The 18,520-nt window shown below is 38.5% G+C and overlaps 1 protein-coding gene across 1 annotated transcript; it reads left to right on the forward strand.

The window, feature by feature from the left end:
* The first annotated feature begins 2,439 nt into the window (after positions 1-2,439).
* Positions 2,440-12,750, forward strand: otol1b (otolin 1b). The gene is made up of 5 exons (XM_051861590.1): positions 2,440-2,632; positions 10,949-11,355; positions 11,479-11,568; positions 11,666-11,737; positions 11,828-12,750. The coding sequence occupies exons 2-5, from the start codon at positions 10,956-10,958 to the stop codon at positions 12,709-12,711; spliced, it is 1,446 nt and encodes a 481-aa protein (XP_051717550.1). The 5' UTR covers positions 2,440-2,632; positions 10,949-10,955; the 3' UTR covers positions 12,712-12,750.
* The last annotated feature ends 5,770 nt before the right edge of the window (positions 12,751-18,520 follow it).

The raw sequence follows: 18,520 nt of genomic DNA on the forward strand, positions 1-18,520 counted from the left end.
TTGTATAACCTGAAAGTGCTTTTTAGGATTAAGTCAAATCAAGTACACATTCAATATACTTAAGTGTATTTTGTTTTCGTAATCATCCATGAAGTCTGTTACATTGATGACAAATGTGTCTAAGCTTTCTGCCATTAAACATTGTTCTGTTTAAATAGGGTTTAAACATACATCTCAAGTAATACCCCTTCAGATTGGTGCTGTTCCATACGAACTGAAATTGAAGGCATCAGGGCTCTGAATTGCCAATTCACTTTGCCACATTTTCTGTGATATTCACAAATGACATCAAAGGTTTGCTGCTACATGGATCTTTCTCTGTAAGTGTAATTTGTGTACTGTGTTCCTCATGACTATCAGACTAACAGAATATAAAATAATGGTTTGATCTTTCTGACATCACTGACATTTTTGACCACATGATCAGACAGAATGGTTTATTTTACAGTTGACTTATAATGACAGAAATCAGAAATCAAAGTAGATATTTGGCATATAGCCTACTTGTACTCCATCTTTTGATCAAGATATACTTAAAGGTATAATTAAGTATTCTAAGTATAAGTATACTAATCTACCTATCTATCTATCTATAATAAAGTAAAAATAATAATTGTTAATTACTGTACAGTGACAATGAATGAAGGACTCTCTATTTGTATATAGCCTATTATTATATATTAACATTGCTGAGACTACAACATACAAACTATGAATTAATTATAAACTAATAGTTTGAAAATGATATGTAAGTACTTTATTACTGTATATGTATTATAAAATGTTACCAAAGAATGCATGAAGCTAGAATAAAAAGTTTGTTTAAAATCAGAGGCTCTGTTCTTTCTTTTAATATATTGCATGTTCAGACATTCATACAACAAAATATTCTGAGGGCCATGAAAGTTTTGTCAAAATGATAAAAATTTCTGGCACTGACTGGCAACTTAAAAACAAAATGCTGCCGGACAAAGAGTTAAAGTACAGTTAAAGGTAAAGAGTTAAAATAGAGTTAAAGGTATATTTCAAATATAAAAATGAATACCTAAATAAGAATCTAGTAGTATACTTAAAGTGCAAAAATAATATATAAATAGTAAACTATAACTATGATGTTACGTTTACGTAAAGAAAAAGTGTACTTGCAGTATAAAACTAATAAACTAGTAGTTTACTGAGAGTATACTTCAAAGTGTACTTCCATAAACTAAAAAAAAAAAAAAAAAACTATCAGTATATCTATAAGTTCACTTGTAGTTAGGGATATTTTTATTCCTGTTTGATTTAACTGAGTGATACTGCTTTTGTTTACCCTATTCAAATTCAAATCAAATTCAAATTCAAATCAGTCCCAAACTTACTAAGACATGGCTAAAGGGTACCTATTATGCCCCTTTTCACAAGATCTCTGGTGACCCCAGAATGTGTCTGTGAAATTTCAGCTCAAAATACCCCACAGATCATTTATTATAGCTTGTCAAATTTGCCCCTATTTGGGTGTGAGCAAAAACACGCCGTTTTTATGTGTCCCTTTAAATGCAAACGAGCTGCTTGCTGCTTGCTCAACAACAACAAAGCTGGAGAATCTCACGCAGCCAAAATAAGGATTGTCAGTAACGGTGTCCAGCCTTACATTGTTCAAACCGGAGTCGACACTGATGGAGAGACTCAGGAAGAAGTTACAACTTTTAGAATGAAACCGGACGTTTCTGAATAGTTAGTGGATAAATTTATGTAGTTGCTGTGGAGTTGATTCAACTCATCGACTAGCATGTGCCGTCATGTTAATCTTTTGTGCAAAACCCGTATGGACGGCCACTATACTTAGTATACCTGTTTGCCAAACAAAGCCATACACACCAGGCTAACGCTTATGATTGCTATCAAATGCTGTGAATGGTCTAATATTTTTTCCAAAATATCGCTCGGACAGAAACACTCCTGTTTTAGCAATCAAGCTTTCCAGGGTCAACTTTGAGGCTATCCAAGCTAATGAGACTCTAAATAGTGTTCTGTGCTCGTCTGTGCAGCCAACGACAGAACAGCTAGCATGCTTTGATCCAACTTTTGCCATGGCTATAGAACTGGTACACATTTATAATCGTGGGTAATCACTGCAGAAACGGCGTTTGAAAAGCACATAATGTCGAGGAAGAGCAGCGGTTACGGCCCTTTGTGCCTGAGGTGTGAAAATATGATTTCCCCACAGTTCAGATGGAACCTTTTCAAATGAAAGGATACAAAACTGTTATTTCCCCTCATAGTACTAGATTAAATGTCTGAGCCTACATGAGAATGAATGAAAAAAGCGAGAAAGAGGGAGGAAATGGGAGGGAATGGGAAGGACGAGCAGGTGAATAGAGTGCATAGTGTTCTGTGGGCCTGGGTCAGGTTTCTGGGTCAGTTCTGGTAACACCACTGCCCGGCACTTTGTTCAGGTTCAGTCTGGGTGACTGTGAAGCACTGGGCCAGAACCGTAGTACACACCCCCTGCTCTCGCCTAAAATCCGTGTGTATCTGTGAGCGAGAGACACACAGACACAGATCTGCTATCTCCACGCTCCTCAGTGTTTTGAGCTCAATCGGAAGGAAACTGCTGAAGCCGCGGGACACGAGGCAAGCCTGCTGTCTGGTAAACACATCTGATGCCTTTCATTGACTTGATCTCAGCTCTTTCTGAGGATGCAGTGGTGATGTAGAACGAACATTTCAGTTTCCTACAGTTATCTATCTTACATTTTAAATTAAAATGCATTTTAAAAGATAATGTACTGGTAGTTCTGCTGTATTATACATCTACCTAATTTAGACCTAGGTGCATTTAATGCGAAGACTGCAAATGTCACTTTCCAAGAGCTTTTGCCAAAATGTAATTTGCATGTTTTTGGGTGTTTTATATACATGTATTTTTATCATGTGTTTAATTAGGGTATTCTAAAGTCAATCTTTGAATCGAGTGATATTTGGGTAGATAATTATTGTAGTTGCTTTTATGACTTCATATTTATTGAAATGGTACATGCAATATTTGTATTTTAAAAAAAATTGAAATGGTACATGCAATATTTGCATTTAAAAAAAAATGATCACAGGACTTCTTAAAATGACCTATAGGGAAGCAAAAAAAAAAAAAAAAAACTTATATTTTGATGTTTTGATGTTTAGTTCAGTTGTTTATTTTCTTTCTTTTTGTCCATTGTTGTTTATTTTTTCCTTGCTTTTTACATAACCCTGTGAATCGAAAAGTCTTCCAGTCTGTCTTGGGAATTTGGAGAGAAAAAAGTGAGTGGGTGAATAGTCCAAAAGCCTCTCTATTGCTGACAAGGTCATAGTGATCTCCATTAAAGGCTTACCAGCAGAGCACAGCCTTAACCGTTACCAAAGACACCTCCAGCTCAGGTGACACTCCAGCCTCCGTGCTCTTCAGATCCCCCTTAAACTGGAGCAAACATGCTTTACAGATATACCATGCATTCATGACATGATGCCTTGATAAAATGAATGTCCGTCTCTTTATTTGCAATTTTAAACCTTTCGATGTAAGGATCATTTGAACCCAAAACCATCTATTTCTGTCCGCTCTGTTGCTCCTGATTGTGGAGTAGTGCACCAGGGGCTCTGGGGTTGTATTGTGATACGGGCTCCGTGTCCTATGGTTTACCCTGTCTCGCTCCCATAAGGCTTTTCAGGAATTGGGGGGGGGTTGGCGGCCCAGGTCCTGTGTTCAGCAGAGCCTCTCTTTGCATGGGTTGGGGTAAAGCGAGCACTATGGTTGGGTTTGTGTTGAATGGTGGAGTGACACCAGCAGGTCAAGGTGGAGTATTACCCTCCTGAAGCCGGCCTTCCTCTCACGTTTCAGATGGGTATCGGCCCCTTGCCTTGCTGTGCTGTGCATACCTTAGTCTATAGCCTCTGCTCCAGTCTGAAACATAAGAGAGACTGAATTCTCCTTATGCCTTTTTTCAGCTTCATTGATTCCAGAGGTTCTAATCTTTCTTTGCAATAAATGACACTAGCATTGATATATTTGTATTAGGGCTGTCAAAATTAACGTGTTAATAACGCATTAATGCAAATTCATTTTAACGGCACTAATTTTCTGTTTGACCCATGACCTAGCCCATAGTTGGAGAAATGGAGTCGAGCCTAAAAACGTGTGGAAAGCGAAGCTGCACGCTTTCTCCTCCTTTCGTAAGCGCTTGCGCTCCTGTGACATCTGTCATTGCTATGCAACCATGAACTGCGCTCTCCACGACGATGAGGAAGTTTCAGCAAAGGATAACCCCTTATTTACACTGCACACGTCTGCAGCAAGTTACGGCTCTGACGCAGCCACTGGAGTCAATCACGGCCACTTTAGTCAATGCTTGTGTTTGGCTGAGCTTTCGATGTTTTGTTACAGAAAAAATGTAAAGATTACAGATAAAAATGTGCGATTAAGTTACGATTAATCATGAGTTAACTCATGACAATCATGGGATTAATCGCTATTAAATATTTTAATCGATTGACAGCCCTAATTTAAATATAATGCAAAAACATCCAGACATTTATTTTCCATATACTTTGTTGGGACCATTGTATTTAAAGTGCCTTTATGTAGAGTTCAGAAACCCTTGTTATTAACGACACCGGTGACTGTTAAGTGAACTGCAGCCAACACTTAACGTGATTCAAGGCCCCGATTTACTCATCACTTAAAAAAAATTCAGACCATTCCAACTCAAAAATTTCTAGAGACTGGTCACATCTAAATTTTTTAATTGGCCTAATTGAATTTCTGTGAACTGAATTTTATCAACAGTCTGTTAACATTGGCTCAATCAGAAATAATATGTTAAGCCAATGGAAAAATTTAGTTTACCAAACTGTGTTGTTGGTCCAATTAAATATTTTAAATTGTAGTACCAACTGTTTATTTCTCACTGTCTCAAAAGAAAAAAAATGTATGAAAAACATAAATACATTAAGCAAAATACAGAACACAGACAACAGGGTTGACATTTTATCACATCAGTTTATTAACAACTCAATTCCAACACAGGATATCTTGTGAAAATACCTTATTTTAAATAAGGAAAAACACTGAATACCTGAATACATTCAAAGTCAAAGAAGTCTTCTGCACAGGGTTAATTACTCACCTTCATGTCGTTCCACACCCGTAAGACCACAAATTAAGATATTTTTGATGAAATCCGAGAGGTATATGACTCGTCCATAGACAGCAATATAATCAACACTTTTAAGGTCCAGAAAGGTAGTAAAGACATTGTTAAAACAGTCGACGTGACTGCGGTGGTTCAACCTTAATGTTATGAAGCAACAAGAATACTTTTTGTGCGTGAAAAAAAAAAAAAAAAATAGCGACTTTATTCAACAATATCTTCTCTTCTATGTCATTCTCATACGCTGTTTACGTCCAGCGCTTCCAGGTTCTATGTCAGAACGCTGACTCATTATTGGCCGGCTCCTGCGTCCGCATCACACGCATGTGTCGTGCTGCTCATGTGATCAGCTTTGGCCAATCCTGAGCCGGCATTTGGACGTAAACACGGAAGCCTTTACTGTGCTTAATGCGTCACGACTATTATTGTTATTGTTGAATAAAGTCGTTATTTTTGTCAGAAGAGTATGCGCATACAGCGATATACTATCAAAAAACATCCAGACACTGTCTATGCTGCTGCGAGCAATGTTTAGATGAATATGAAAATATGTGCTGCATGCTTTTCTGCCAATAACAAAATAAACACACAACAAAAATGAGAAAACAGCAGTTCAGAAAGCATCTGATCATAGTGATGTGGATATGTTTGCACCAACTCTGCAATTCCCCGGCATCATGTCAACAGATGAGGTCATTAAAATTATACTGTTATGATAGTTTGAATATAAAGTATATTAAATAGATCTAGCTATGTGAAGCCCGAAGTATAGTTCACTTTTTACGCAAATTTTGTCATCAGAAGAGTACACGTGTACTGTATGTGCACCGCCAAATTTTTGTAATCATGTGTACTTGTACGAGCTGCATTTTATTTTTTGCAGTAATTAGTTTATCCACAAGGTGGCAAATGTGCCCTGGGGGCGTCGATTCACAAGGTAGTCAAAGAAAAACAGCATAAACAGAACAGACCGGAACGCATGCGAGCTACAGTGACGATGGAGGCCTACATAGATGAAAGATTGTGTGAAGAGGTTAGAAAGTACCCTCATTTGTACAACTCTAGCATGAAAGAATACAAAGATGTTTATATGGGTTGTAACTCATGGCAAGAGATTGCTCAAAACTGCGTTTGGGTCGAACGCCTGTGTATGCATACAAGTCAAATGAAGTATACTTCCCAAGGCTGTGCGTTCGACTGTGCGCTCGCGTAAAAAAAAGAAGTATAGCCAAGGCTTGAGACTACAGCTTGAATTAATACCTTTTCTTTGCATAACACATTGACATTACAGTACAGAATGGATCTTTCAGCATTATCCTGAACATTGTATAAGCATTCATTTCATGTCACTTGCTTTTCAGGCATTTGTCGGCAATTTTGCAAAAACTGTCGGGGTTAAAATTGTGCAGTGTGAACTCGGCATTAGGGTCATTTCACACAGAAGATGTTTTTGTGCTCCACTCTGCTAATTGTTTTTCTATGTAATCATCTTCCAAACTGACGTCTTTGACCATTGTGCTGCATATTGCGTGTAAGGCACCGAGTTCAATTTTAAAAAGCCATTTCTGTGAATGACCCCTAACACATCACACACACATTTAGAGAACTAAGCTCGTCATGGTCACTGGGTGCCAGTAGCCTTCATTTTACCTCAAAAAGCAGCTTCAATGGATAAGCCATTTCCCATCAGAAAACAGTTGATGCTGAAGTGAGCTCCTGAGATTATCGGTGCTCTTTTGGACAAAAGCTTTTTTGGATTGACACCAAACAGATTGGAATGAGACTCTGATTTCCTGACTGAGTCTGTTATATTCAGCTGGCAGGTTCTGGACTCAATGAATGCTGCAGAAATCTACAATCAAACATCACCTGTAATAGTCACAAACTATTCCGTTACAAAGACTGAGAATGAAAACATGACAAGTTTTGATCCAAGTAGCGGATTTGCTAAATCAGTCTCTGAGGTGTTGTTATATTTCTATGAAAGCTGTGTGCTTGGCACCTGTCCATCCATTAGTGCCAGAGAGTTGCAGGAGAAATTCTCCCTAGATCATGTGTCACGTTGCCCCCGAGTCCAGCCGTCCAGCTGAAAGACTAGTATTTTTTTTTTTTTTTGTCCCTGTTTGCTGTTGGTTAGAAGGCTTGATTCATGAGGGTCCAGTATTCTATGTCACAAAAGCGCCACACACTAGACATAAAGAAACGTGGCCACTGTAGTGAGGTTCTAGACAATCTTATAGAACCTGCTACAGAAGCTTGAGCACTCACACTTTTACCTTCTTCTCATGGCCTCCTGCTCAACACTTCAAATGAACTTAATCATACTGATCATGTGTTGGAGAATGAAATGCATATAAGCATACAAGTACACGCTGCATGTGTTTTGCACAGAAGCTCTCCAGGAGCAGTGTTGTCTATTTCTGGTCTAGACTTAAACTGAGAGAGTGTGTCTCGAACAATGCTAGAAAGGCTATTCCAGAGCCAGAGAGTAAAAGGATCTACCCCCTTTTGTGGATTTTGATATTCTAGATACTGTCAGCAGGCCAGAATTGTGACCGCAACAAAGAAGATGAATTATAGTGCAAATTTCTATTTCAGGGAACACAGATGAGTAAAAATGACTTGGCATTTTGTGTAATGTTCTTTAAGATAAACTATGCTCTGTTTAGCACAGATTACACACAAGTTAACAACACTGATTGGGTATTTTGATGTCTGAGATACAGAAAGACAAGATATAGAAATATAAAAGACAAGATTCATGTGCTGTTTTTAAAGGCATGGTTCATGCAAAAATGAAAATTCTGTCAATACACAAAATGGTATTGTTCTAAAGCTGTATGATCTTTTTTTTTTCTGAACACAAAAGGAGCACACATACTTTGCAGATATGTAACCTAATTTTAAAGGTTAGGATTTGGAATTTTGTTTCAGTTTCAGCTAAATAAATAGTGATAAAATAGGCCTTATTTTAACGATCTAAGCTCATGGTCTGAAGCTCATGGCGCAGGTGCACTTAGGGCATGTCCGAATCCTCTTTTGCTAGTTTAACAACGGGAAAAATGGCTGGCGCGCCAGGCACATGGTCTAAAAGGGTTGTACCTAGTCTCCTAATGAGTCATGGGTGTGTTTTAGGGGTAACGTGCAATAAACCAAACAGAGTCTCATCTCCCATTGCCTTTAAAATCCAATCGCGCTCGAGCCATGGCGGATTCGCTATTTACATGGCGGAATTTGCAAGTGGAAAAACTGAATGCTTCTCCAGAGAGGAATCCTTTTATTTTTAATATTTGGCATGTTTGTGTGCTGCTGCGCGTCCCTGTGTGTGTAACAAGCAGAGTGTATAGCCTTTGTTAAAAAACAAAAAAATACTGTGCCATTGACTTTAGACCAGGTTTTTGTTGGTCAATGGCGCAGTCGTTTTCAGTTGCCTCAAAATAGCAACACGCCAACAATGAACCTGAACACACCTCGTTTTCAGACCAGCACGCCCATGGGTGAACAGATGGGCGCGAGTGCATTTGCCATTTAAACAATGTGGCGCTGGATGTGAAAATGATAACTGTTGGGCTGAAACTAGCAAAAAACACTTGTGTCGAACCTGCCACCACATTGCGCCGGTTGTATGATAGGGCCCTTAGTGTACAGTTTCTTTTTAAGGCCTAATTTTGTTTTCAGATGACTAAAGTGATAGTTCATTCAAAAATAAAAATTCTGTCATTAACTCAGGCTCATGTCGATCCAAACCTGTATGACTTTCTCTCTTCTGTGGAATGCAAAAGAAGAAATTTGAAGAGTGTTTCAGCTTTTGTTTATGCAGTGAAAGTTTAATTTAAGAAGTTATTCTCTCTCAAATCAAATCAAATCAAAACATTGACCAACTCATGTATACAGTCAAATTCAAATATGGTGACACACCAGTAACATCAAACCTTATTTGTTTTTGCACATCACTTAACTTAAAGGATTAGTTCACCCAAAAATGAAATTTCTGGATTGTAATGCTCGCCAGAACGTGCGTTGCAGAACAATATTTTCGTAAGTAAAGTGGTAAATTATGTTTTTTTGTGCAAACAAAGCACTCGCATCGCTTCATAAAATTGATGTTAAACCACTGGAGTCACATGGATCACTTTAATGATGTCTTTCCTACCGTTCTGGACCTTGAATGTGATAGCTGTGTTGGATCTCTATGGAGGGACAGAAACCTCTTGGACATCATCAAAAAGATCTTCATTTGTGTTCTGAAGATGAACAAAGATCTTACAGGTGTAGAACGACATGAGGGTGAGTAATTAATGACAGAAATTTCATTTTTGGGTGAACTAACCCTTTAACATCATGACAAGCAGCAATTATGTTTAATGTTAGTGATGTGTTGCCATTATCACAGTAGTTCACAAACTGGGGGGTGTGGAGTTATAAAAGGAGGGCACAGCAAGGCTAAAATCAAAGAACACTAAATATTAATTTAGACTTGAGCTGTCAGTTGTAGTGGTTGTTGTCATGGAATAACAGACTGCTAGATGGCGCAATTTGAAGACTTAGAATTGAGTATTGCAGGGACCAGTGTAAAAATATGAATGAATGATGCATGGTTCTGCACTAAGCATGAACAAGTTTGTGAAAGGACTGCCAGTGTTAGGTAAACGTAAAGCAGACAATAAAACTACTTAAAACGCACAACTACATCAGAGACAAAAGCAAATATGCGATGCTGTCTACACTGGATGTGGCGCGACACAACAAATCCTAGACAATAAACTGATGCCCTATTCTTGCTCATGCGACTTCTGGCACAAAGTACAATTGGATTTGCAGCTTTGTTGAGTCCAGTAGACAGCCTCAAACTGTTGCAGCACAGCCATTGCATCCGGTGTTATGACAGTGATTTAAAGACAAGAAAAGATGATGAGGCATATCTCGCCCTTGGATTCAGTTGTAGTACTGTATTACAATGGATTACAATGTTTCAAATAAATCCTATGGGATTTTGCAAGCAATGAGCTGCTGCTTCCGGCCCGCTTTCCAGAAGAGGACAGAGCTTTAACAGCTCACGCTTCGGTTGCTCAACAACAACAAAGTTGGAGAATCTCACGCAGCCAAAATGAAGATTGCCAGTAACGGTGTTCAGCCTTACATTGTTCAAACCGGAGTCGGACACTGATGGAGAGACTCAGGAAGAAGTTACAACTTTTAGAATGAAACTGGACATTTCTGAATGGTTAGTGGATAAATTTATGTAGTTGCTGTGGAGTTGATTCAACTCATCCACTAGCATGTGCCGTCATGTTAATCTTTTGTGCAAATCCAGCCCTCGTTTGAATTGACCCTCGTTTGTGAAGCAGTCCGGTGTAAAATGACGGCATGACAACAACACTCTATTACAACAACTCTTCCTCTTCCCTAAAGCAGCCCAACATGGCCTCACCCCCTTTGTTGTGTGTTCTCGGGGGCAGGGTTTATGTAAATCTTAGGGTTTGTGATGTCACTAACCCAGGAAGAAGCTCATTGTAGCCCCTACCAGCTGTTTGTTGTAGTCCTTAAAAAGCAATTTCTGTAAAAGAAAATATCTCCCTTTGTATTGAACTTTGAGCGTCGTAACTTTGCAGATGTTGTTTATGTTCAAACAGCAACATTACACACTAACCAAAGTTAAAAAAGTGAAATCATAATCACCCACCCCTTTAACGTTTTAACCAATTACAAGGTCATGTTTGGTCTAATTAGACCCAACATATGATTCTGTGTTTATTCACATTTCTCTTCTTTCTCTACAGACAGAAAATGGGGATGTTCTGTGTACACACTTTGTTCATAATTGTAATAGCACTGACCTTTATAACCTTGTGTGACACAATCAAGCCCACTCAGAGGCCAAAGTACCAGTACACCAAGAAACCCCCTAGAGAGGTGGTCCAAACTACTGCATATGCAGGCAAGCCTACAGTCACAGCACGGATTGTGGACTACACCAAAATAAGAGAGCGCTTCCCTGCATACATCACAGAGAGCACTACACTTCCTGCCGACAGCTATATAGACTACCCTACAGATACCACCGCATCTCCAACAACATCGAAAGACAATTACACACTAGACTATAATGAATGCTACTTCAACTTCTGTGATTGCTGCCCTCCAGAGAAAGGCCCACAAGGGTTCAAAGGAGACATAGGACTGCCAGGTCAGCAAAGTGAAGTCATCCCATACATTTATTTAACTAAATAATAACTAAATAATGTTGTTTACTGTAGATGTGGTGGGGGAAAACCTGGGTTCTGTAATTTTGTTTAATGGTGTATTGTAGGCATACCTGGGGAAAAGGGAGCACCTGGACCCAAAGGTCTACCAGGTCCAATAGGGCCAAAGGGCATTTCAGGATCTAAAGGGGATAAAGGTAAGTTCTTGAGCAGTAGATTACATAATGACATTATCCTTATTCAGTCATCAGATATAATATTGCAGGTTTGAGATTTCCTATTGTAATGCATCAGGAGAGAAAGGTGATCAAGGAAACACAGGACTTACAGGATCTCCAGGCATCCAGGGGAAGGCTGGAATGAAAGGTGAACATAATTATCCATTAGGTCTTGCTGGAAATATAAATGTTAGAGCAAAAAACATGAATATAAGAACTCAATATTTTTACTCAACAGGTGAGATGGGTATTAAAGGTGAGAAGGGTGCAGCTGGCCTGCCAGGATTCAAAGGTTCTAAAGGGGAAAAAGGAGATCCAAATCTGAATGTGTCAAAGGGTGATATGGGAGAGCCAGGAAAAGATGGACCACCAGGACCCCAAGGCATGACTGGTGAAAAGGGTGAAAAAGGTGATAGAGGAGAGTGCGGTTTACTTGGTGAGAGGGGCCAGAAAGGTGAGCCGGGTGACCCTGGACCACCAGGTGTGCGTGGAGACCCTGGTCCATCTGGGCAACACGGTATGCACGGAACTCCAGGCATCGCCGGAGAACGTGGGGAACCAGGAATTCCTGGAGCAAAGGGTGAGCCAGGAACACGTGGGCCACCAGGAAACAAAGGTATGAGAGGTCTGAGGGGAATAAAGGGTGACCGCGGCCCCCAGGGGAAACGTGGAGACCGAGGCCTACAGGGAATGAAGGGTGCTATGGGTCAAAGTGAATCGAGAGTACGTTCTGCTTTCAGCGTTGGCCTATATCCCAGCAAGTCTTTTCCTCCTTCGGGATTTCCAGTTCGCTTCGACAAGATCTTCTACAATGGAGAAAACCATTATGACATCGTCACAAGCAAATTCAACTGCACCTACTCAGGAGTTTATGTGTTCTCCTACCAGATCACAGTGAGAAACAAGCCACTTCGTGCTTCTTTGGTGGTGAATGGGGTGCGTAAGGTACGTTCGAGAGACACTCTACAAGGTCAAGACATTGACCAGGCATCCAATCTAGTGGTCCTGAAGCTGGATGTCGGAGACCAGGTTTGGGTAGAAACACTGAGAGACTGGAATGGTGTCTACTCTAGCAGCGAGGACGACAGCACCTTCTCTGGGTTCTTGCTCTACCCTGACTAACGCCATCTCCATGTATAAACCAGGGCTAGATCTTGAACTGAACTTTACATGATATGGACATGGGAGAAATTAGGCTTAGTGTTGTTATCATAGAGAGAAAGAAGTGTACTGTTTAAATGAGCATCAGCCAACACTATTGATTTCATTGTGTTAACCAGGCCAGATAGGCTATTTTGATTTCAAAATTAAATCTCATTTTGGGGAAAGAACACATAAAATACATATCCACCAAATTGTCATTCAATGCACAGTTTGTGTTGTAAGAGCACCGTGCATCTCTTTTTAAAGACTGTTTTGGACATTCAGTATATGTTAAAACTTTCTTTTCAGAAAATAATTGTTTTCATAAGGTGATTAGTCTTCTTAGACAATTATTTTATCTCATGGTATACAGTCTTTATTTACCGATCAGAGATCAGGCATTTTGACAACAGAAAGTGTGACTGAATGATCCTGTACATCAATGAGTCTCTAAGAGAGGATATATTGATTTTTCCACTCAACATTTTCAAAGGAGGCATCATTCCATAAACATTTCGTTACTCATAGGGTCAACAAAATAAACACAAATTGTAACATCAAATCATATGTAATATATTGTATGAAACTTAAATCGCAATGTAGGCTTTGGGTTGTTGGGTTTCTGAGCACTTAATAATAAAATCAAGCAAGGAATATCACTTTGATTAAGGCTTCACTTTCCTCACAACAAATTGAAAATGCACAAAGTCTTTCAATTCAGAATCTTACTTGAATGCATCATCACCAGAAACCTATGTTATGGTTCCATAAGACTTCCTCAGTTAAAATGATGGTTTTCTGAACACAGAGACAGAAATGAATTTTTATTCTTGTGTTTGACATGTCCTAAGATTAAGATTAAGCCTAATGGGACATTTAATGCAAAGCAAGGCAACTCTTTAGAGTTTTGCCATGGCTCAGCATCCTGTTTCCCAACAGGTTTCTCTTCTCAGTGTGTAGTTTATGTGTTGGAGGATGAGCCAAGTGTTGTTTTTCATGCAGTAGTATTCCATAATAAGGCCTTTCCCTTTTACATGCAGCTGGGTGTTACATATGACCTGCCCAGGCACAATCTCCAACTGGGGAGTGTTCAACTTATCTTGTATAAAACATTTGATACACGGTTAATATTGCAAATTGAGACGTTTTGTGTTATGAATTATGTTAAAAACAGAAATATAAGACATATTTTAATCATATCCAAGCACTGAATCTCAGGCCCATCCTTATAAAAGAGAACCTCTATTGCTACAGGACTGTTTTGCATGTGTCACGCCAGTATGACTGTATATTCTATTACTGAAGGTGTGGCTGGTGTCTGGAAGAACACCCATCCTCCTCGAAGAAAAAAAAGCCAGCATAACAAAGGAATTTAGCTTTTAGCATGTTCAGGAAACGCAGAAGAAAAATAGACAGGTGTGGCCTACTCTGACAAAAAGAACTTGTGTGCAGCATCTCACCCTCATGAACACTGGGATAATTGTCCAAAGGTAAGAAACTGTTTATGCACCATTTGTGATTGTCAGCACTATGTGAAAAATCTCCTCACACTCTTTCATTAGAAACCCAAGTAAAGAAATAGTTGACCCAAAACTGAAATTCTGTCTGTATGTTTCTGTCTGTTTCGAAATATTCTTGGAACTAGTTTCTTTTGTATACTTTCATAGTATGCCAAAAAAGTTTCTGTTCTGGGTTTGAGGGAATAAATGAAGTCAATCAGGTTTGGAACAACATGAGGGCAAGCAAAGGATGACATTTTTATTTTGGGAAGAACTACCACTTCACTATAGGAATAAGAATTTAAAGAAAATCCTAAAAGATAACACCCTATAACCAATCTCTAGGAACATTCTGGGTCATTATGTTTGTAATGAAATGTGATTTGATTAATCTCAGAGCTGGTCTCTGGAGCAAATTAATTAGATAAATATTTCCTTACACAAAGGCCAATGAAAAAGTGGACTACAAAAGTTGCACTACATTCTCAAGCTTATTAGTAATACAACATTTTTGCCTTGTTTTACCTTGCAACATTGTGCTTGTCTGTAAAGATAAAATGGCTGATACAGTAAAAAAAAAAAAAAAAAAAAAAAAAAAAAAACTGGGAAATAATTAGCTCAACAAAAATAAAATAAAAAAGGAACACATTGCCCAAGTTACATGCATTACAAAGTACATATGGTCAAAATTTCAGCTAATCTTTGGGGTGCCTCAAGGTTCAGTGTTTGGTCCTCCTCTTTTCTGCATTTACACAATTTCACTGGGAACGATTATAAAGGCACAGGGCTTGTTATGCTTGTTATACTACTGTTATGCAGATATACTGTATGCAGCTAATGCCAACCAGGACAGCAAGGGGTTACACTTTATTTTAAGGTGACGTAGTTACATTGTACTTACTACTTACTATAGTACTGAGAAATATGAATTAACTACATGTACTTACTATAGAGTTAAGGTAAGGGTTAGGTTTAGCATTAGTTACTTGTAATTATGCATAATTTACTGTTATTACTATAGTAAGTACACGTAGTAACATGTAACTACGTCACCTTAAAGGGTTAGTTCACCCAAAAATGAAATTTCTGTCATTAATTACTCACCCGTAAGATTCATCTTCAGAACACAAATTAAGATATTTTTGATGAAATCTGAGAGGTATATGACTCCTCCATAGACAGCAATTTAATTACCACTGTAAAGGTCCAGAAAGGTACTAAAGAAAATAGTCTTTAAATAAAATAGTCCATGAGACTACAGTGGTTCAATCTTAATGTTATGAAGCGATGACAAAAAAACAACAACAACAACAACAACATAAAACACTTTATTCAACAGTATCTTCTCTTCTGTGTCAAAATATCTTCTTCTATGTTCAGCAGAAGAAAGAAATTCATACAGGTGGGTGAGTAATTAATGACAGAATTTTCATTTTTGGGTGAACTATCCCTTTAAAATAAAGTGTTACCCAGCAAGGAACCTGGGCGTTGTGTTTGATGTCCAACTGAGTTTTTCCACCCATATTTCATCCATGGCCTGGTCGTGCACGTTTGCTCTTTACAACATCAGGAAAATCAGACCCTTCCTGTCACAGAGGGAGAGAGGGAGAGAACACACAGCAGTGCATCTGGTCTTCAATCAGCCTAAGAGAACCCACGTCACTCCCCTCCTGATCTCACTCCACTGGCTCCCAGTTGTGGCCAGAATCAAATTTAAGACTATCTCTCGCTTTCAGGACTGCCACTGGAACAGCACCTCAGTGCTCACCTACAAGTTTACACTCCCTCCCACCAGCTCAGGTCACTAAATGAGCGACGTTGTCTTGTTCCTTCGCAATGAGGCAAAAGGTCACTCTCCAAAACCTTCACTCTCTCTGTTCCTCTCTGGTGGAATGAGCTGCCAACATCCACCCAAACGACTGCGACCTTTACATCTAAGCACTTAACCACCCCACACCCTTAAACCAATGCACTTACACACTCGCACTCACATTATATATATATATGTGTGTGTGTGTGTGTGTGTTGCAGATCTTCCTGTATATATGTATATATAAGCTTTTCTCTTCTCCAGCTTGTTTCCTATTCTAGTTTTCTAATAATCCATGCATGTAATCCTGTTGGAGACTCCCAAAACAATATTAAGAACCTTTAAAAAAAAAAGGAAAAATAGGGGCACTTTAACACACCATGTTATATATGGGGGATATAGGGGATATCAAAGAAGGGTGGTTATAATAGAGCTTATAATTGAGCCCTTCTAGAATTAAGCACCTACAAACTAAAAAGAGAAAAAATAAAACAGAACTCCACTGTGAAATTCCAATTGCTAGTTGGTCTGAGTAGGAAAGATTGCATAAATATAAAAATTGCAAATGGCATCAGAGTGCATTTTCTTCAATTCACAAAGTTCAAAATCACAGAAACGGTCACTATCAGTTAGATTAGCTGCTGATGACATTTACATTAAATTCCACTTAAATAAAAAGTAGAACTTCCTGAGTCCTCCATTTTCAATTTCGAATTAAAACCTTGTTTGCACACTCCTGACTTTTTCTCCAAAACATTTACGGAGACAAAACAAACGTAATAACAAAAAGACAGTGCAGTAAGAAATAAGCAGATCAATCAGACCACGCTGACCTGGGGTGAATAGAGAAAAAAAAAGAAATCTTTTGTGTTCAGTACGGTTGAGCTTCTGCTTGCCATATTTGATGTGCTCCATGTATGTGCGTTGATCAATGTTTATATGTGAAGAATTTAAATCTGTTGATCATCTAAAGCAATTGTTGCTGACTTGGATTAAACTGTTTGATTCATATGGATTATGTTTACAATGTCTTTATGAACTTTTTGATGCGTCACCATTTTGGTTGCATGCAGTTTCAGTTTCATTAGTTTTTCACAATTGCTAAGAGACATTTCTTGAAACCTTCACCCATTTTCTCACAATATTAACTACATTCACAAAACCCGACTCTCCTGGCAAAATCAAACAACGCTTTCAAAACACTACAGATCATTCATTAGACACTACAGCAGAAAAAAAGTAGATTGTATACAGTAAACAAATATTGCAATTACATGAAAAAGTATTGTAATCACAACTTAGTAAGGTGCATATATTGTATACTGTAAATATGTACTGCAAGTATAGTATTGAATTTTTATATATTCAGCACTTGCGTACTGTAAAAATACAGTAGTCCAACTGCAAAAGCCCAAAAGATTAAAAAAACCTCCAAATGAAAAGTTACATGTTACAGTACACTTATAAAAACGTTGTGCAACTGCAAAATCAAGGTCAGTGAGAGATTCATTCTGCCTCAGGATCACGTCTTCATGTTGGGTCCGGCCTCAGGACTGTTCACATCACAGGTAATGATGGGGAAAAACCCTCTGGTGTGCCGGTAAATCAGGCAGTTCTTATAGCAGTGAAGACGGTGTGCAAGCGCTGCTCGTACACCTGAAATCCCATCGCTTGTGAGTGCACAGCTCTTCGTAGCAGCTGTATATAGTAGAAATATTATTATATGGCATATTTGAATAATATACATGCAGTAAGGCGAGTCACATGACGTCTCCCCTGCTTTCTCAACACTCAGACAAAAAGAGTGAATCCGCATAGCCATGTACAGAACAGATTATAGTTGTAAATAAAAAAAGTTTAGGTGCTAGGTTTACACACGTTCTTTCTTGTTTGTTGTTTGTTCTGTCATTTTAAATTATCCATCAATGACTTTAAAAACTCAGCAAATGATAATCAATCCTTCTAAATAAATAAATGCCTTCAAGACAGTATCAATGTTTTTATACAGTGGTGTAACAAAACATTTTATAGATGAGCATAGTCTAATCCATACTACTATGCTGTCTGATATTCATTTTAATTCTTTAGATTTTTTAATTTGTATGTGCAATATTTTCCAGCTGTGTCTATTAATAAGTTTGTTGTGTACATTTACGGGAAAAGATCAATCCTGTGATTTTAAGTACTTTAACAAGTTCAATGTGTGGACAGCACTACATACATCTCATTTAAATGAGGTGTAAACAAGACCCTAAACGTTTTGAGCATGTCCACTTTCAACCACATTCAGAGGAGGTCAAAAACAGAGTGACTCCATTTCATTCACAGTGTAAACACTCGTGTGGTCTAATATGTTTGAACAGCTGCAGAGGACACTAAAACAAGGGTTTGATAACCATCTCAAATACACCTATTTTGTATTTGCAAACAGCGATGATGTTTTTTTGTGGGCGGAGCCTACCTGGTGGCATAAAATGAC

The sequence above is a fragment of the Ctenopharyngodon idella genome, chromosome 15, assembly GCF_019924925.1.
Source record: "Ctenopharyngodon idella isolate HZGC_01 chromosome 15, HZGC01, whole genome shotgun sequence".
In the NCBI taxonomy this organism is placed as follows: Eukaryota; Metazoa; Chordata; class Actinopteri; order Cypriniformes; family Xenocyprididae; genus Ctenopharyngodon; species Ctenopharyngodon idella.